Raw genomic sequence first — 21,962 nt, forward strand, 5'->3', positions numbered from 1 at the left:
AATAGCCAAGTGAAACCCTTTATAAGCGAGAGCGCCTCATTAGCACAATGAAAGGGACCAATAAAAATCGGTAGAGATCTTGTTTGCAGCGCCCACGGGCCTGCAGTGTGAAAAAGCTTACTGGTTTCCCTTTGCGCCTCATCTCTCTATGCTGCAGTTAATACAATAGCTGCCAAGTGGAAGAATAAGCTAAAATTTTCTACAGCCTTGAAATTGTTACAATTTCCTTCCTTGTCTTTTTTGCCAACAAGATTCCTGTCTTACCAAGTACAGCATATAATTATTCCAATTTTTACTCGTGAAGACCCACACCTTTGCTTATCTGGCCTGCCTGTCATATCTTCTTATAGCTTACAGAAATTGAAAATATGCTCTTCTGATAAACTGACAGAATAATAACAGAAATATGTATAGTTAATAACTGTGATAGGGTTTCCACATTATTCTGAGAAAGACAGAAGTGAATATTATGAATAACATTCTAAATGTAATTTATATGAAAGTATAAATCCCTACCAGCTGTTTCAGTTTACTAACAGTCCTGAAATATTATCAGGTATTAATTGCTAATAAGCATGATTCATTGTGACTTACTGTGCTCTGATTTACTGCTCTCAGTAGTGAAGCAAGCAAAGAGAAATTGGCAAGGAGCAGTTGTGAAAATTAAAAATATTTTTACTTATCCATAGGCCTGCCAAATATGAATTAATGCTTGTTGTAGAGCATGTCAGTACTTGTGCTGATATTCAGTACCTGTGTCATGCGGAGCCTTTCTTTTTTTTCCTCTAAATTTACAAACACTTCACACAGGAGAATAAAGGAGCTCTATTGTAACACTGTGCTGCAGAGCTCAGCCAGCTGCAGATATGAAGTGGTACCAAGCTGTCATTTGGGGAAATGCTGCATCCAGATTTGTTAGGTCCAGTCAGAGAGACCTGAAGGGATATTTAGTGGAATATTCTCCCGTATAATTGCTAATGACTTCAATGGTGAATTCAAGAGGTCTGAGAACAGGAAGCATAAGCCCCAGAGAATGATTTTCTGTTTGAAAGGCACATTAGCTTTAATCCCAAGCATATGTCCCTGCCTCCTGCATGAATACAGGAAAATCCAACAGAATAAGCAATACCATCCTTTGATTTATTTCTCTGACTGCTCGCACTTCAGCTTTGTCATCGAGCGATCCATTTCAGCCTCATCTGGGCACCTTGCATCTCTTTCATTCTGCTGTTTCTCAAGGCAGTTCTTGCTGCTGCTGCTGCCTCCCTAGTAATGCACAAAGAGATTTTGGCATGAACATCTAATGACAAAGGCCTTTGAAAATTACAGAACTCATTTTTAAAAATCCTATTGTCTGGTCAGTAGCTTGCAGCACCACGCCAAACAGAATCGTCAAATGGCTCAGTGGACTGAGATCAAAGATGGGCACCTGTGAGCAGAATCCTCTATTATCCTTTCAGTGTCAACAGTAATTGTTGCTAATTGAACAAGTTTGTTTAATAGTAATTCAGCCCAAGAGACCATATTCTGAGCTGATGGAAATAGATCTGGTTCTGCTGAAGTCAGCTCTGCTAATCCATACCAAGTGAGGAACTGACACAAGGAGGAGAACAGTTAACCCATTGCTTAACCTTATGAGCTGTGTGACCAGCTGCTGGAACTGAAGTATGTCTCACAACTTGGCCTGATAAAGAAAAAAAAAAAAGATTTTTCTTTGTCTAATTTTAACAGAGAAGCTATTAAGTATACACTTTGACATCAGTAGTCTAGAATATGTCCAATAGGACTTTAAGATGATAAAAACTAAAAGGTTAGGACACAATAAGCTAGCCATCATTTTCTAAATGCTTTTACAAACTGGTTTTCCTTTGCAAGAATCAAAGCTCCTCTTCTCCCCACCTGAATTTAACACACAACTCCAGTCAATCAGCAAGCAGCAAAACCACAGTTCTAGTGTATAGACTTAAACGTTAAAAAAGTAAATAAACAAAAATTCAGCACATCTTCAAAGCAGGCATTTTTATAAAAAGAGCTTGATTTAGAGTGTGAGTCTATCAGATACATTTTAAATCCTGGCACAGTAAACGGGGGGAAAAAAATAACAACAAAAAAAACCAAACAGCAACACAAAGGGCAAGCAATCATTAAAAATAACTTCCTGTAATAGTAAATTAGATAGAGCTTTAAGATGTATCTATTAAATGCACCACACCAGCTTGACTGTCAACAGCAAAATTATATACAAGCAATGCTTTCTGGAGTAGCAGTTCGTGTTAAAAATGAAATAATGTTATTTAGGGAGATACTAAAAATAATTGTGATTGTAAACATAAATACTTTTCATTTCAGAGTCGGCGCTGGTTCCTTCACTCAGCCTAGTCATGAGAGCCTACCAATGGCTCCAAAGCCCACCCTGTGCTGTCTGGCTACCTGGCAATTCACGCACACCTGATTTATTAGTGCTTGCAGCAGTGCCCAGCAGTGTCACAACGCCAACGCGACGCTGAGCTGCTGTGCAGATTGTGAGGTAAATGTCTAAAGCAGTGCATGCTTTCAAGGCTGACCCAGCTGCGGTCTGAGCAGAGGAAGGTCGGTGTGGCTCTGCAGGTACAGACGCACAGGATGTCGCACTGCGTGTGCTGCTGAGCACAGGGCTGACTAACACTCGGCCCTGGTGGTAAATCCAGCACTATCGACTTACAATGCTTCTATTATTATTATTACTTTTGCTTCAGCTATGCTAACTCTCCCATTACATTTAGCACTTATTACATTGCACTTACATTATTAAAAATAACAATGAAAAAAATCTATAAACAGCCAAAGAAACAAACACATTATGAAAAGAACTTACAAAAACTCACTTGTCTAAATGCACTGCCATGAGAGCAGCCATATATTCAGCATGAACATAAAGAGTCCAAGCCCTTTCTTTGCAGTGAGAAGCTTTCTAAAACAGACACTCAGTGGGAGCCATTGCCCTGCGTACGGGACAGAGCCAGGTGGGTACCAGGCACTGCCATCCAGAACTGGTGCCAGTACTGGGGGCTGTAGAATGGGGAAATGGACTGAGGCTCCAAATCATGTACAGAAAGCAGGGCAAATTACAATGTGTCGTAATATTGTAGCCATGGGATGAACAGTTCTGAGATGGCTGTCTGGAAAGAGAAGTTGGGAACTACCAGCAAAGAAACTTAGCTGATGTGGAAAGAGGAAATGACTTACACTGCCTCTAAATAAACATTATATTGTAACTGTGTGTCTCTCTTTTGATTTCACTGATATTAGCTAAATGTGTGTGTATTACAGTGAAGAAAATATAGAAAAAAACACAAACCACATGCAAAACCAGCAGCGTTTGAACACTGGCTGGTAATTGTACATTGGCTGTGATAACATCTCTTACTTCGTGGTAAGCACAGCAGAAAATGAATCAGTAATGTCTGGCCTTAAAAAAACTTCTAGATACAGAATTGTTCATTTGCTGGTGGCTTCTTGCACCACTAGTGAAGACGTGGTGTGGATTATGGAAATACCATTACTGCATTTATCTCTTTAGTTTATCTCAGATAACCTGCAAAAGCTTACAGGTTGAGATGTGACACCATGAAACTGTGTTGTGTGCGGTAACACATCTGTAAAAGCCGGTCTATTAAGAGTACATGGCATATGGAGACACTATTTTAAATGATCACCAAAGCACAGTGGCACGAAGTCAGTAGGCAACCTTTCAGAGTGTAATCTATATTTCTGGAAAAGGAAGTTGCTCAACACCACATTCCCCAAAAGAAAAGCCTTGGCAACCAACAGGAACCAAATCTGCATTAACTGAAAACTGCAGGCCCAGGAGTGCTCCCAGGCTCTGTGCTTTGTGTGTGCTGAGCTGCATGCATCCTGCATCAGAGACCAAAACCCAGAGACTCTCCAGTTTGCATCTTCCCCTTTCTCATCCCCATTTTGGTTTGTACAAGAAGGTCCCAGGCTCTGGTAGGTGAAGAAAACAAGATCTCTGAGTGCCCCACAGAAGCAGCCTGGGTACACTGAGTACAGCTTCATTCAGTCTGGGTGTAGTAATTTGTGTGTCTGCCTAATTATAAGGAAGGCAACAGAAAAACCCAACTATACAGTCTAAAAACTTTGTTCAATACCTTTACTCTCTGCATTGGAGACCACACCCTCAAGCTGTTGTCCAAGGGTCTGTCCATGTTTGGAAAGTTTTTACTGTGTTCATATGAGCCATCAATGAGCCATGTAATGCAACAGAACACGTGTTATTACTATTCTGGACAACAGCAATTCTGCAAAACCACACAGCACTTAGCCCTGTTCTGATCTAAGCACAGCAAAGGATGGTCCTGGGCACTCTGCTCTGGGTGGCCCTGCTCGACCAGGGGTTGGACCAGATGGACCCAGAGGCCCCTTCCAACCTCAACCATTCTGGGATTTAGTGAAACATTCATCAGTATGTTTCTACTCAGAGCTAGGCAAGTAGCAAATGTGTACTTTTACTAAAGGCAGAGGGAGCGCAAGAACCTCTAACTTAACAGAAAAAGCAGAAGACAAAGGACAGCGGTGTTGCACAGCATGTTATGCAGCTCTCTGCACACAGCTCTGTAACATTCATGCAGATGCCCTACAAACACTCCTGAACATGCTCTGCCAAACACCCAAAATGGTTGGGCTGAGGACCAATTTCTTAATATCCAGAAATAGGAAATGTTTTGGTAGGCTGACAGCAAGCCAAGATAATTTCCAAAACAAGTGATGCCAAAACAGTAATTGGATGGTAATAAAGCTAGGAAAGAGGGAGGAAATTAAAAATAAGTTCCAGCTAAAACATGAGCCTCAGTGCTATGCAGTTTCAGGGTCACTGTCCTAAAGCACAGCTAGACTCACTTCTTGTGCTCAAATTTCATCTTGCCTAGCTTTTAGAGGAGCAAAAAGGCAAGAGCTTGGCTGGTTTAGATCTATATGCAAGCTGTGAATTACATGATTCTGACAATAAGGCCTGGCACCGCAAACAGCCTTTGGAGACAGCAGTGCTGGCATGCTTCAAGCTACCCATGGGTTCATTAAGCTGCTGGCCAGGAAGATGCTGGATTCTCATCTCTAGTCTGAGTCTGGCAAAACCCCTCCACAACAGGTGTTTCCTTTAAGATTAGGAGGCAGGGTGTGTGAATAAACAGATGCTCTGAGCTCCTGCAAAAATTCCCCTGCCTGTGAAGAGGCAAGAAAGAAAACAGTTTGAAGATACTTCATTAGCTCTAAATATGTTTGTCTGACTTTAAAATAGTTCAGAAATAAAGGATGCTTACACACACTCACAGCTAAGCATTAGAAAGCACGATAGATGTATCCCAGCTAAAATTAAGGAATGTGATAACATTTAATAGCAATATATTACCTGTTAATTTAAATAACTTTTAAATATATATTTCATCTCTGAACCAATATTCTAAACCAAGAGGTTATTTTCAGTTGATAAAAAATAACAGCTTTCATTGAAACTAGTATCTTTTTCAGCAAATATTATCTGTATGACTTTTGTTCACGTAACTACAACCTTAGAAATGTTTGTTGTTGCTTTCTGGATTTCCAAATTCAGAAGAAAAATCTCTACAGGGAAACCTTGTCTCTTTCTCAGTTGCAGACCTATTTTGCCTCAACTTTTTTAAGCAAAAGGAAAATAAAAATGTAATACTGTACCCTGTACTGTTTTCAGAGTTGAAAAAGTGATGTAAATTACAGAGTAGATCAATGAAGAGGAACGAAAGAAAAAGGAAAAAATTGCTCATTTTCCCCTCCAAACAAGAAACAAAGGGAGGAATACAAAAGAAGTATAACATCCAAACGATGAACAAGAAATGAGAATTCTAAATCTATAATTAAAAGAGCAGACTTTGACCAAGAGAAATTTATGTTTTGAATATGATAGCAGTGAAACAACTTAAAAATATTCATTAAACTATCTCCTATATTTTGCAAGTTTAGTAGTCTTCAAAGCCAAAATAAGGACAAAGCTGTCATTCCTTTGGCAAGGCTCACCAGGACAAATTATGCTGCTGTAAGAATGGAAATGAAACAGCATAATTTGTCCTGAGGACACTACAAAGTGTTCTATTTTTGAAGGCTAAAGTTGTGAATTGAAATGTAGGCAAAACAATTTCTTTATTAAAGCACAATTTCATCAGCACAAGGCTCTGAGAACATCTGATTTCAAACTTAACATGTCCAGGAAGACACTTAATATCCTCAAAAAAACAATTCAGTTTAGCCTTAAAAAGAATGAATCTCTTGAGAAAGCAAGAAATGCTTTGAATACTTTTGCTGACATGCTGTGAAAATATCTAGGCAGAAGTATCTGTTCTGTTAGATAGATGGTGAAAAAGGTGATTCCTTCAGTCATCCCTTCCTTCAATCATTTCCTACACTCACTCCTTAACATCTCTGACAATACGCAGTTTTCAAATACCACCTTCAGCAACAAACACAGGTCTTTATTGCCATCCACGTTAGCTAACATGCTTGTTTTTAAAAAACAGAAGTACAATAGCAAGGTAATTTAAAACACAATCTCATTTTCTTAAGATACACATGCCCTAAGAAACAAGCATGTCACCTGCTGATTCACCAGATACCACTTAGGGATACCCTGCCTAATTTTGCATTGCTTATATGTTTCAGCAGCAGTACCTGAGGACATAAATGAAATCCAGCACAAAATACTTTTTACGACAGGGGCTTCCGAAGTGCCATGTCTCACAGGCAGAAATTCAAATATAGAAATATTGAGGTATTTTCTAAGTTATTTAGTCATGCCAGTTAAACAACAAAATCAGTTTTGTTTGATCATCTTGTTCAGGGTTATGCAGGAAGCCTATGGCAGAGCTGAGATCTCTGTTCCAGGCTTAAAACTTGCACTGCTGCACAACCTGTTCCTTTCCATGTGTCTCTGAAGACGTTAAATACAGATGCAGAAGTACAATGGTGTGACACACCATTATCAAGCAATCAGATCCAGGCAGTTCCCAGATCTAGGTGCAGTTTCTAAATGAAAGTTCTAAGCACTTTGCCATTTCAAAACTAGGACTAATACATTCACGAGAAATAATCACCTATTAATTTAGCTTTAATGTGGTGTAGAAGGCAAGCCGACTAGAGAATACTACTACAAAGGCAGGGCATTTTTCAGTATGCCCAGTCCATATCTGGTGAAGGAAGGGTGCCTGCAGAAAAGCCCACTTGCAAGCCAAAATAATGAAAGTTCACTGTGTTGATTTCCCCTTTTTTTTTTTTCCCCCTGAAGAGGTAATTGACACTGATATCGGGTATTTTAATGTTGAAGTAATATACCAAACTGAAATGCAAAGTAGATACACTGTAAATCATAACTCCAAAAGCCAGCTGCTTTTTGTCAGAAAAGGAAAGTTTCTTTTAACTGTTTTCTGAGACTGATATAAAACAATTTACATGACAAAAAATTTTTTGTACCATATGTTATCAGGTATTTCTTAAAGCATAAATTATGACAAATTTCTTTTTTTCTTTTTTTAATGGAAAAGAAGAATTATTCCAGACAAGCAATCCAGCTAACAATAATTCGACTTCTGATGTTTCAGGAAATGAGAAATGACTCCCCCAGTGGTGCTTTCAGTAACACTAGGAAGATCATTTGGAACACCTCGACATGCAAATTTCTAACACACTCAACAAATACTTGGATTTTGCACTAGCTTATGTGCTTAAACCCTTATGACATTAAAAATTAAAAATGTTGTTTCATAATATTCTTTCAAATATGTTTTTAATCCACACTTGATTTATTTTTGCAAAAGCCTTAATTTCATCAAATTGATAGGACATTTGGCCCCGTTCCTTCATAGGAAAGTGTACAAATTCTATAGTGGCTTTGTCATAAGCTAAAACATCAGAAGAAATTTCATTAAAATGTGTAGTGAATAAACTCCTTATTCAGTCTATTAGATATTTAGTCTCTAGAAAGCTCTTTAATTTCATAATCTCCTAACTTTAATGGTTTGTATTATTCTGTTTTGTATATATTTTTGTGTTATTATAAATTATATTTCAATAAAATATTTCTGTCATTTGTGAATATTTTTCAGAGTTATAAATTCTCATGGCATGTTGTAACGATTCTCCTTAGTCCCCTTCCTTTGCTTCCTCATTAGTATGTTGTTCTTAATGACAGTGTTGGACTATTTTCACAAAAATAAATTAAACATAATTTTATTCTTGATCTATCTGTGATTAAGACAAAGAACAATAAAAAAAATCCTGCATTTATATGGCTGTCACGGTGCTTGACTGCCTCTACCCATGGCAAACAGATAAAAACAAAGACAAAAGATAATCTCTGCAAAATTCATTTCCACAGTATAGTAATACCCCATTTATTTAGACTGTGGAGCAGGTAAGTGCCCACAGTGTGCTCATAGCGCTTACCTTCCAACCGCACAACCAAATAGAAAATGACACTGGACTGAGGAACACGGAAGGGATGTGCTCAAATCTCACCCGGCATGGAGTCAAAATGCCACACAAGCACACGCTCCTGGAGGTGCTTCTGGCTGCTGAAGGCTAGGCATGTAATCATGGCATGAATAACATCTGGGCAAGAGAGAAGAGTGCTCATCTCTCTCCAGGTCATCTGCTCTTGTCCTTGCTCCCTACTGCCTGTATGCTAGTCACAGTACAGATGCACATTCATAATTTTTGTGAGATGGTGCTGGTTATGAGCATGAGAATCTTTAACCTTCAAGTAACTGAACATGTTGTTCCAGGACTGCCTTGAAATAGTGATCATGGACCTCATTACCACAACCCTCTTCTTTCACATTCTTCGTTAACAATTATCATTTATTTGACTGTTCATGTGGAAATAAAGAAAAATACAACGAAGAAGGGAGACTGGCTGTTTCCAATACAATTCTGATCATAAAAATCACCACCACTGAAGATAAGAAGCTATCGTCATGGAGACCATTTTGTTTCTGGCTAGCTCATCCCAGATAGCAACTGAGCATCCACCAGCTCCGTGCTTATTACACGCTGCCAGTGGGATGGGAGAATGCATTGGAAAAGCATACAGATACAGATAGTTCAGCAAGTGAAGGCAGAAAAGTCAAAAATCAATGCAAAAACAATAATTCAGCACCTCTCACAGGGGGACCAGCCAGTTTGCAGGCCAATTTCAGACAGAAATCATGCAGTTCAGTGTGATTGCTCCTGTTAGACCCAGGTCAGTATGAAAGGCTCTCACTTGCTTTCCAGTGGCGGTGCTGATCAGTCTCAATACATTTTCAGTGGGAGTGGTGATGCTAGAAGTGGATGAGGAAAAATAAATCACAGGAGGGAGTTAATAGCGGCTATAATTTCTTTACATACGATTACCTAATTTTTAGTTCTAAAAAGAATTACATTCGCCCATTTCCGCTTGCTGTCCACCAACAACCTGGAGCGGTCCAACGGGCAGACACGAAGCGGGAAGCGCCATCGGACTCCTCAGCGGCCGTCCCGCCTTCCCGCCCTCCGCAGCGCGCATGCGCCGCAGCCATCTCCTAGCAACGGGGAAACAGCGGCGCGGGCCGCTGCGGCGCGATCGCCCCCGGGCGGTGCGAGGGGCCGGGGCGCCCGAGGGCAGAAGGGCGGAGCGGCGGAAAACGGCCCGCTAAGGCTCGGGCGTCTTCAGCTCCAAGTAAGCGGAAATAACGCGTTTGTGGAAGTAGCGGTGAGAGTCTTAAAGTCGGAACAGCAACGGGGGAGGTTTTGGCCCGGCTACGTCTTGCACTCAGGCCGCCGTTGGGGGCGGCGGAGTGCGGAGCTCCGGGCGGCAGCCTGGTTCGAGCCCGCCTCGACACGGCCGGGAGCCTCCAGAAATTACGGGACAGAGTTTAAAAACACCGAAGCCTGGGTTAGTTTTTAGCTTGAGAGCGTAGGTTAAAGTTCCTTCAGCCACAGCCGAAACCGGCAGCTCAGTGCCTGCTTGGGCAGCACCTCTCCTGGAAGGAAAGCGGGCGCTGTTGCAAGATTTACAACGGAGCTGTAGAGCTATATAGCTATCGGACTTATGTAGAATTCCTCTGAAACAGTAACGTGACAGGCATGAGGTCTGAAATAGCATGGGCAGTAAACGAGAGGGGAAAAAAAAGTAGAATAAAACTTCACATACAGAAGATTTACCCAAAAGAACGCTAACAGGTTGTTAGGGAGAAAATCTCAGCCTGTTTGATGGTGCTTCAGAGGTATGGGATGTATCTGCAGGCAGGACCTCCAAGACCCAGTGAGGGTTTGCTCACAGAGGAGCATCACTTGTGTGAGAGAACTCTTGTAACCTTACTGCTGATTGGAATTATCATCTATATAACACTTTAAATGCTGTATTATCTTAACCAGTGGAAGGTAAGCACAGCTGCTTTCTGTTGTTTGTTGGCTGTGTGCAAGCTATCTTTCTCACCTTTGCTGATGGAAATACCAGCATGTTTAGGATTTTTATCGCTGCTGCCATTTTCTGATTATCTCATGTTCTGCTGCTATGGCGAATGCCAAGATGGGTCTCTGAATCCTTACAGCTCCTACTGCTGTCTGCGTACCTACTGTGTGTACTTCTATCTTACACTGTAATAGACCTTTTGTTTTACCTCTCTATTAAAATATTACAGGCTAATTAGTGAGGATTTAAAATTAAATAACACTCTATTTTTCTAAACTTAAAGATCACAAGTGCGGTAATGACACCATTGAGATGCTTCCAATGCATGCAGGGAGGTGTAAGTACAATCTTGTACAACACAGGAGAGGCTTCATCTCAGGTGCTGTGGTCAGCTGAGGCCAGCTGTGCTTTCAAGAGGTTCTGTTATAATAAATTTGGGAAGGATTTCATAATTAAAAGAGGGGAGATTTAGATTGGATATAAAGAAGAAGGTGGTTTTTTTTTTTTTACAATAAGAGTGGTGTGGCACTGGCACAGGTTGCCCAGGGAGGTGGTGGATGCCCCATCCCTGGAGACACCCAAGGTCAGGCTGGATGGGGCTCTGAGCATCTGATCCAGTGTAGGTGTCCCTGTTCATTGCAGGGGAGTTGGGCCAGGTGATCTTCAAGTTGGCTTTTTCAACTCAAATGATTCTATGAAAAGACTTGCAAGGACGATGTGGGTAAGAGTTGGGTGTTTTGGAGGACATTAGAAGAGCTCCATAACCTGACCAAATGAAGGTAGAATAGAGTTATATTTGTCATCTTTAAATCTATTTTGTTTGTACTGCATATGAATGTTATAGTATGTAGTATGAGTAGAGTATAGGTAATATATGATATGTAGTAGAATTATTTAGGACTATATAGGATGTATAGAATATAGTAAATATATACTGTGTAGTACAAATATTTAGTAATCTACAAAAATATTTTGTCATGTGCTAGGAAAGTGAGAAATTGACGAAAGCTCAAACACAACACAGATACACAGTAAACTATACTAAAACAAACAAAAAAATATCTGTAATTGTCTGAGGAATAACTTGTGCAGCAGCTTTTCAATGAGAGGAGTAGGAACAAAATACCCACTTTTTTTTTTTTTTTTTTTTAGATTAAGTCAATTTTTCTTAGACAGTTTCTCAGGGGATGAGGGATTTCACTGAGTCTCAGCGAGACATTTAAAATCACACACATAATTTCTAAAAATCTCCTTCACAGGAGTTGTCACAGCTTGGATTCTCCAAGGATAGACCCCAGGTTTGATATTACTTAATATGTTCGTTATTACTTGGAAATGAGCAATAACATGGAGAAATCAAAATTTTCTGCTGAGATAAGATAGTTTCTGTTAATTAAGATGATTGCTAGAAATGTCTGAGAGCTATTCTGCAGTTAGGTGAATGGATAAAACTGCAACAGATGAAATTAGTTGTTGATACATGGAATGTAATTTGCACAGGCAGGAATATTTGGAACAATGCACTTTTCAGTAGTAAACCTGAATTAACTATAATCTGTTGAGGGAATGACCTGTTTACCATATGTGGATAGCTTAGTGAAAATCTTCACTGAAGAAATTGGGTAATAATTAATCCTCAAAAAAGGCGTAATGTCAGTGTAATAAATCAGTAGTGTTCTAGAATTGATTGTGGTATTCCAGATTAGGTTAATCATATCTGAGAAGGAAAGATTTAACAGTCACAGAGGGGCTCTGGGACAAGAAACAAATACGTCTGGAAAAGCTATATGGAAAAAATAATTAAGACAGCTTAGAAAGGTGATAAATCAGAATGTACAGGGAACCATAAAAGAAAGTAGAGAGGATCAAGGCAGGGCATCTTTGTGACTAAATTTGTACTACAAGAATGTGGGACTGTTGTACTGAATTGAGTAACACATTTATCCTGTTTGCATATTTTTTAAGCCTGAGGAGTAGTTGCTTATGAAGTACACTTGACAATCGGACCGGCGCCACAGTGTGCCACAGAATGAAGAGCAGAGGTTTAGACATTTAGGTGGTCACTAAAAATAGGTACTATTGGTAGAAAGAGCATACCAACTTGTTGTCTGAACATCTTACTGTAGGGAAATAAAAACCCATAACAGATGGAGAAAAACTGACTTTTGGGATTGATTTCACGCGTTTATCAGATATGTATCTGGAAGTAGCAGACTGATCTACCATGGAAAACTTACCAGTGTATTTTATTCTGAGTCCTGTCAGTTGCTTTGTGATTTGCTATCATGTTTGTTAATTCCTGTTACTTCATTTTATGCACATTCATGCACTGTCTCTTGCATTGTATAAATTGATAATACACTGTGTCTCTTCAGCTTAGAGTCACAACAGGAGGGAAATACTCCTTATACTCCTTAGGGCGCCTCTGACCGGACACCAAGCAGTTAAGCTTTAGAAAACAGCAAGTGTGGTTCTTGGACAGCACAAAAACAGGTAGTTTTGTTGGAGTCTGACAGGCCTGGTATCTCTCTTTAGTTCTTTTTCTTTCCTCTGGCTGAGAGGAATAGGATAAATAGGAATAAGGAGATGTGATAGTACTTGCAGGAATGCAAAGCTAGACATTCTGTTCTACCTCCTAAAGGGAGATGTTAAAGCTTCTATGATTTGGAAAAAAAGCAAGTGTTGAAAAGCCGGGGAAGATCTCATCATTGTCTATAAATACCTAAAGGGAGGGTGCAAACAAGTCGTGTTTAGACTCTTTTTAGTGGTGCCCAAAGCCAGAACAAGAGGCAGCGAACACAAACTGGAATAAAAGGTGTTCTGTTTACATCAGGAAGTACTTCTGTGCTGTGTGGGTGGCAGAGCACTGGCATGGTCTGCCCATAGAGGCTGTGGGTTCTCCTCCTCAGGACTTGGCTGGACACAAGCCTGAGCATTCTGCTTTGGATGGCCCTGCTCCAGCAGGGTTTTGGGCCAGATGGACACAGAGGGCCTGCGGATCTTGGCCATGCTGTGTTTCTATGACCGTGCACAGATAGTAGTAATGCAGCTTCAGACTTAGAGCCTAAGTCCAGAGTCTGTCAAATCCCAAAGTGGATCACGTAATAAGTAACTAATTGGAAACTATTCTTAAATCCTTCTTTGCTCTGCTTTTCCATGGGAGCAATTGTTTTCAGAAGGGAAAAAAGCCCTTGCTTCCTTGACAAAAGAGATTGGTTCCACAGCTGTCTATGTCTTGAACTTAGTCTTGTACATCTCATATCTTCCTAGCATTTGGTGTGTATCAGGTCTTCAGTTGTTGTGTCAGTTATTTAAGATTTTAGAAGGCAGAAGATGCAAATGGATCATGTAATGTTTTGTAAATGCTTTGTTTGACTTAAAAATCACAAAATAATATGACCTCTACTTGTATGTAGCAGGACTGTGACAGTGTCAATATGTACCCCATGCAGTAAAGGAAGCATTCATAGGATTTTAATATTTTGACCAGTACAACCACCGTAAGATTTTTCTCATATTTCAAAGTGTGATCTATGTTATAAAATAAATCTTTTGTTAATTGCTTTACCTTTTTTATTTATACTATCCATATAATCCATAATCTGGTGATTAAAGTAGCCCAACACCTCACTGGTGAACAAGTGTATTGATGGAAAACAAGTTGAGTCCAGTGATACTCCTGTTGTATTGTTTCTGTGGTGTTTTTTTGTTTTGTGGTGTTTTGTTTTTTATTTATTTTTTTTAGAAAAGTCAATTGTCAAAGAACTTGGTTAATCACGTTGGGTAATGCTGCTTCTCTGAAAGAGTGGTCAGGCACTGCAATGGGCTGCCCAGGGAGGTGCTGGAGTCACCAACCCTGGAGGCGTTCAAGGAACATTTGGACGTTGTGTAGAGGGACATGGTTGGTGAGGACTATTGGTGATTGGTGGATGGTTGGACTGGATGGTCTTGTAGGTCTTTTTCAACCTTGTTGTTTCTGTGATTCTGTAATCCAATAAAGCAGTTATCTGTAGTTAAAAGCAGCAATGCTTAATGTCTTGGAAGCCTAATTTATTTATCTTAGTATAGTGACTAGAAATAGGTGGCTACTTTAGGTTTGTGGTGTAGGAAGCAATTCACACTAGCAGGGAAGTTCCTAGAGTAAACCAATGAAAGGAAGTAAGCACAGGAATAATGGTCATCATTATCTGAAGATCTGATGCTTAAAATCTGCTCTACTGGGCTTCTGCAAGAAATCTTATGAAAAATGAAGTAACTTTTCCTTATTTTGTTTGAAGTGCTGGGTCAACATGCAACAGCCAGAAGGTTTGAGGGTTCAGCTTTTGAACTAAAAAGTCCACATTCATGACCTTCCTTTGAATCATTTTCCACTCATGGGTCAAATGTTACAGAGTCACAGAGACGTCATCAGAAACTGTTCCTTCAGCCACGTTCAATAATACAAGGCAGCTGTGTTATATCACGTGCCTAGTTCTGCTCGTGCACAGTCTACTGTGATAGCATCAACCAGACCTGGCTTGGCATGTGGATTCATGTGGAGAAACAGGGTGAAATATTTATCTCACTCATTTGAGTTGTCAGCAGCATAAATGTCAATATATGAGCTAGCAACTCTAGGTTTCCTTTTTTGGTCGGAGGAAACAACGGTCATTTTTGAAGGTGTGATTCACCTGACCAATTTTAGACACTGACCTTAGGATGATCTGCCTTAACGGCTGTTGGATGTACAGGCTAGATCTCCATCCAGTATTAAGGAGAGTGACTAGCTTAAGTACTGATGCCTAATTTAGTTCTGGTCCTACAAAAAAGCTGGAGGCCCTTCTGAAATTTGGAGTGAACAGTGGGAGAGTTTTGGGGACTGTCATTTTGGAAAGAAGATGTACTTAGACCTCATGTCTGCCTTAATGGCTGGGAGACAGCATCTGATCGTATTGCTGCACTGAGGAGGGCTGGGAGCAGAGAAAAACAGGGCTGTTTATCTGGCACTGAAATCAGTACATTCCAGGTGAAGGACGGGAAGTGGCACTGAATGATAGCTCCATAGACTGCTCAGCTGGGCACTGCCTACACCTGTTTAGTCAAAGTCCTTTATTACCTCTAGCTCTATATGATTTAAACAATCAACCCTTTCATCTCAAGGCATGTGGAAAAACTACACTCCTAGTAATGAACACAAAGTAGAGAACACTACTCAAATAAGAATATTATTTATTTTGTCCTAAAGATTTAACTAACTGCATTTAATCAGATGTAAATAGAGTTTTAGGTTTTAAAGCATTTTCAGGTAGCATAAACCCAACATTTAATTGCATTAAAAATACAAATCCCACTAAAAATTTTGTCTGATTTAAAAATCTTTAGAATAATAAACTGAGTGAATGATATGCATTCTATACGCAGTTATAGAGAGAAGTTGACTTATGGACCATAACCTTTAAGTACGTGTATTCAATACAGAAGATGCATTTCTAGTGTTTAATATATTCTAGAATACTGTTGCCTCATAGCAGTTGTCTCACTGAAGGCAGAATACAAAGAGCTTTATGGGGAGCAAGCTCAACTACAGTTGTTGGCAGAGTACATTGAAATCCAGCACAGAACTGCAGTAGAGAAATAGACTGAAAGGCATAATCCATGCTAATTATCCAGTTCCCCGTGCTTGTTGCTGCATGTGATATGCCCTTTTCAGTATTACTGAGGAACCAAATGCTTCTGAGCATGGGGAGCAACACGCAAATTCCTTGAAAGTATCTTTGGAAGTTGGATGCGCTTATAAAGCATGAAGAAATGCTGCTAAGAGTTCACAGTGTTAGAATACGTACAGTATTTGAATCTGTGAACATTAGTTGCACAACACTTCCTCTTATATGTTAATTGGTCTCTAGCCAAAACTGCAATTTTGAAACACTGAATTGTTCTGTGTCTGTGCGTTCGTACTTGCATGTGTGCATGAGTGGAAAGGAGATTGGAACTGAAAAATCTCCGGTCTTATGAGTCTTCCAATCAAGGCTACAATTAGTGACCTGCCTACAAAGTTCTAAACTTCAGATCCATGTTTAGGATGTGCTTCTCAGCTGGATTCATTACTGCTGTGCTGTAGTTTGTTGGGGAGGCCAGTAGAGGACCAGCACCTGAAAAAGTCCAGAGGATTCAAGAGCTCCAAAGTTTCAGGAACCACAATAAACTGTAGCCCTGACTTTTGTAATCAGCCAAGCTACAGATCTTGTTGTGCTAGATGATTATCTCTTGTTGCACTGCAAGAAGCTGTCAGGCTAGGACTGGCTACAGGTGATAGCGTGCTTTCCCCTTGTGAACTACCGAGTTGTTTTTAAGGGATATTAAGAGTGCACGTTTTGTTTTTACATGGTGTTAAAACAAACCTAAGTTTGGCATAACTTGGGCTATGTTCTCTGCAATGTTAGTGCTAGAGGGTCACTTTGTGCTTTACTTTTTGCCTGCAGCTTAACTGGAAGGCTCTCAGATGAAGTTTTGCAAGCCACGTGAAATTAGGTCCACATGGGGTTATTACATCCATATGCTTCAGAAGCTGCTATTAGTTGCAGCTGAGAAGGTCTTCTAGGTTCACTTGCGCGTGTGCTAATACGAAAAAAGCAGAAGACAGAACCTGCTGTAATATTTTTTTAAAAAAGTTGTATTAAAATCAGTGAAAATCATACCATGCAAAACTGTTCCTTTGTGCCCACAGACCTGATTTTTGTCCTCTGTTAAATATGGACAGAGAATTTGAATTGAATTTGAAATCCTTTTTCAAGGTAGAGCTCATCTGTTCATTCTACAGCTGTATAGAATGTTGGCCAGCATATAATGTATAGGCAAACATAGGGAAATAGCCTGTTCTTGTGTGATTTATAGATGCAGTCAAAACTGACTTACAAAAGTGCACGTCTTGTTTATCTGTACCACATGACAGCTTGAGCCTGGGATGTCTTGCATCTTTCCTTTTAGCTAGGTGTTTTTTGATAGATACCTTTTAGCAAATGTGTTCAAGCATTAGAAAGTTTGTTGTGTTGCACAAATGAAACGTTACTGTTTGAAGGCATGGCTTTCTGTACAGAAATTACGGTGTCAGTGAATTGTTCCAGTTGATTAGATGGGGCAAATGAATGCAAAGGTCAGTCTTAAAGTTTTCCTAAAGCACTGGTAAACTGATTTGTGAAGCAGGTGAAAGTTTGTCTGTTTTATTTTTCATTTTTGTGTTTTTGTTTTTAGAATGGGTAAAAAAGTGAGGAAGGAAGTAGAGCCTCCACCCAAGGATGTGGTAAGTATATAAACTACAGCATGCTATAAAATAAACATTGCACAATTATAAGCCCAGCTCTACCATCCTTACGTAGTTCCTTACTCTCCTAGCTTGCCCACATTATTCTGACTATGTCCTTTAAAGATAATTCTGTTACTGCTTTTTTTGGACAGCATACAAACCAAACTGACTGATGTGTAGTTCTTTGAGGAGATTGTTGTCTTTGGCAGGCTTTGCAAGTAATAATATATGTAACAATCCAGGCTTCTTTTTATTTGAGGAGCAGTATTAGTTTTCCATTTGTAAAAATCAGAAGAAGGTGGGAGAGACCTGAAATGTGCTTCTCTTTTGAACTGTGGAACCATTCCCAAGGATGAAAGAGTTAAAAGCCTATATAAATAAGCAGGGTTGTTTTGTTTGTTTTTTTTTAAATACAAGAGTTTTACAGATACTTTGAATGTATGTAGTATATATTCTGCATCTCTTGCAAAGGTATATGGTCTCAAGGAGTAGTTCAGGGTTTTGTTTTTTTGTATCATTGAAAATTGGCACAGCAAGAAGTACTTAGATTTGAAGCCAAATATGGAATAATGATGGTATATGACTACCTTTTTCCCCAAAAAACTGGAGATTAAAGATCTGACACTAGCTAATGAACACTTTCTGAGGGATTCTCTGATGCTGCGAGGTACAGGGAGATCCAAAAAGAGGTAGAAATTTAAAATATAGAAGTCTTATAAATCTTACTGGTTTATTCAGAAAGAAGTAAGACTGAAACACTGAACAAACAAAACACAAATTCAGCACCAGGTACTGAATTAGTTAATGAAGAATTGTTTCATTGGATATTCCCAGAAAGAGCACAAAATTAAAGGCAAAGCTTAGTATGTGTGGTTTTGTTTTGTTTGTTTTTAAACAACAACAAAAAAAAGGGCTTTCTGAGAGTAAAGGAACTGGAAAAGGTTTTTCAAATGTCATAGCAAAGTTGATCAGCAAAAATGACGTCATGGTGTCAGTGCTAGTTCAACATAAATGATTTTGACCAAGGCAGTAGAAGTAGCCATTATGGTTGAATTCAAATGTTCAAAGCCATGATGTCACTGAGGTTTAGTCTGATCTTACACAACGTATGGGAACTGCTGGATCACGGCCCGAACCTCTGATTGATCACCTGAGGCGAGCGCTGAGTCAGCCATGGAGCACAGGTGAAGGCAATTCTCCTGTGCTGCCGGAAGGGTGGAGCCTGGCTGCACCTCTCCTAAGGCCCATTTAAGAGCTGACTGCCAGCGGGGAAGGAGCTCTTCTGGAGATCTCTCCCCTGGAGTTTTGTGGTGAGCCCAGGATATGGGTAAGCATTCTGCCTATTCTGTTTTGTGTAATAACCTGCTTAGCCAAACTCTCTGGTATGATTCGTAATTATAACATCTATGCATTCATTGATTATACACACGACTATTCTGTGGAAAGCTTAATATTACAAATGTAGTTCATAAGCTCCAATCAATTGTAGATGCTTATGAATGGAGACTTGAGTTAAAACTGTAACATGAGGTGTTAAATTGGCCTAACACTAACCCAAAAAACAAGGAGACAAAAGAAGATACATATATCTAAGGCTAATTAAAGCAGACTTGAATAATTAAACTGAATATCTTTTCAGTCTAATAAGAAAGTGGAAAGGCATAATAATGGATGTAGGGCCTACAGATATGCTACCCCCTTCAAAAATAGCAGAAAGAGACTAGTAATCATCTAGAAAATCAATTAGAAACAGGACTTTGGCTCCTGTATTCGGAAGCCACCGTTTAGAGTTTCTGAAGAAAAGACTGGTGCAGCCTTCTACCAGTGCAGTCAACTGTGAATAATGTTAGGAAAGATATTAAACAATTGGGAAAAAAAAGTAAACTTACGAAAAAGGTTAATAAAACCACTGAAAGGGAAAGCGTTAGAAAGAGTGAAGTCCAGATGGCATCTGTGGTTTCTGGCTTAGATACTTACTCTTATTGTACTTCAGGCTAGCATTTCTCTTCTAGCAGTACTATCAGGAGAAAACAACTGAATGTTGAATAGCAAAACAGTATTAAATATGAATATAGATCCTTGATTAGTTTTTACTATCAGCCAGGAAAATCTTCTAGCTGTGAGAGTATTGTTGACACCAATCATGTCAAATCAAATTTCAAACCTTTAAATTTCACCTGGCAGGAAATGAGATGCAGACAAATCACCTGATATATTGGCTATTATTTTCTGATTGATAAACTGCTTATGGGAATGTTACATCTGAGAAAAGAAGCCTTGAGAAATATGGACAGGTTTATGTAAGAGGGTATTGCGTAATTCTCTGAGAATACATGATACTGCAGATGGTAGCTGATCTTTATAGATTTCTAGGAATAGGTAGAAAATACATCTCTTAGCCTAGCCAGTGCTTAGCTGCTTCAGAGAGTACTTCTGAGAACACTTTTTTCTCCATCTTTTGTATATTGCTTTTTGCTATTATCTGTTTTGGGGGCTGGGTTTCTCCAAGAAAAACAATCATTTGGATGTCCCTCTCGCTATGGGTGACCTCAGATGATATTGTAAGCAGAAAAATTGTGTTAGCTTTGGCATAGGTCAGTAAGAACTTTTCATAACCAAAGGCTGCTCCAAAAGTAGTGCCTCCTATTTTATGATGTTGGCCCACAGTGTCAGAGGTAGATGTTGGTGGTATGGAAGTAGAGGTTGAGTCTTCCTACCAGTATCCTGTTATGTTTTGTTGCCATGTGACAGATGGCAGCAGAGGGACAGTCTGACAAAATGACATCTGATGTGGTAGTGTGAATGAAGCAAAGGTGTGGAATTGAATTCCTCCATGTGCAGAAAATTGCACCCATTGGCATTCATTGACGCTTGCTGAAGATTTATGGAGACCCAAGAGCGAATGTTAGCACGGTGAGTAGGAGGCTGCTGTATTTCAGCAGGGGTGGCAGTGATATGAAAGACAAGCTGTGTTCTGGGCGACCGTGAAGAGTTTTACAAGCACAGCATGCAGACTCTTGTTTATTGCTGGTGATCATACATAGCTAATGGTGGTGTCTGTGTTGAAAAATAGTGTTTTGTAGCTGAAAACTTTCTTTATCAAGTAGTGCTATTGTGCTCTTTATATCTGATGTAGTTTCCATGAAAATAAGTAGGAAGTATTACTTTCAGAGCAACCTATGTAGATAGTGTTTTAAGTTTGTTCTAGTCAACACTGTTATTTGTTCATCAGCTAGGGCACTTGTGTTAGTAGAAAGCCTAAGGTTGCCACTAGAGAAAATACTGAGATAAAAGAAAGATGTAGCTATCTGTGGATTTTTGAAAATAGCTTCACTTGTGACACTGATGTTAAAAATCAAAGTATGAAGGAACAGAAGTGGTACTGTCAGCTCTGGATGGGAACACCTTTTGAGGAATCAATACCTAAATATTAATTTGACTGGACTTTACTAAGGCATTCAACACTATCTTTCATAACATCCCCATAGACAAACTGATGAAGCGTGGACAAGATAAACAGACAGTGATGTGAATTAAAAACTGGCTGAGCTGCTGAACTCTGAGGGTTGTGATCAGCAACGTGAAGCCCAGCTGGAGGCCAGTTGCTCCTTTTGTGCCCCAGAGGTTAACCTCTTCATTAGTGACTTGAGTGACAGGACAGAGTGCATTTGCGGCAAGTTTACAGACAATATGAAATTGCTGGGAGTGACTGATGCACCGATTGGTTGTGCTGCCACTCAAAAGGTCCTCAAGAGATCAGAGGAATAGAGAAAACAAGAATTTCAGTAAGTTCATTAAAAGCGGGTGCAAAGTAGTAATCTGTACAGACTGGGTGATGACCAGCTGCAAAGCAGCTTTGCAGAAAAGCACTTGGCAGGCAGTAAGTTGACCATGCGCTAGTAATGTACACTTGTGGCAAAGAAGGCCAGTAACACTGTAGGGTGCAGTAGGCAACATTGGCTTGGCAACTTGTGGGACATGACTGCTATCTTTCACTCAACTTTGAGATCAAATCTGGAGTGCCATGTCCAGTTTGGCGTTCATCCAGTACAGCAGTCACGTGGACTCACTGCAGCAAATCTGGCGAAGGGCCACAAAGATGCTGAAGGGCTTGAAACGTTTGTCTTCTGAGGAGAGGCTGAGAGCTACAACTGTTCAGTGTCGAGAGAAGGCTCTGAGGGGTCTTGTCAATGTGTATGAACAGCTGATGGAAGGGAACGAAGAACTGAG

The 21,962-nt window shown here is 39.8% G+C and overlaps 1 protein-coding gene across 1 annotated transcript in view; it reads left to right on the top strand.

The window, feature by feature from the left end:
* Positions 1–9,659: 9,659 nt before the first annotated feature.
* Positions 9,660–21,962, top strand: part of ARMC3 (armadillo repeat containing 3) — a 57,150-nt gene continuing 44,847 nt past the window's right edge. The window contains exons 1-2 of the mRNA XM_042817213.1: positions 9,660–9,715; positions 17,681–17,729. Coding sequence (XP_042673147.1) covers positions 17,682–17,729 — 48 coding nt within the window. The 5' untranslated portion in view covers positions 9,660–9,715; position 17,681. The remainder of the gene's footprint in view (positions 9,716–17,680; positions 17,730–21,962) is intronic.

This window comes from Centrocercus urophasianus, unplaced genomic scaffold (assembly GCF_019232065.1).
Source record: "Centrocercus urophasianus isolate 14NV4802_14NV808 unplaced genomic scaffold, USGS_Curo_1.0 seq_16, whole genome shotgun sequence".
Taxonomy (NCBI): domain Eukaryota; kingdom Metazoa; phylum Chordata; class Aves; order Galliformes; family Phasianidae; genus Centrocercus; species Centrocercus urophasianus.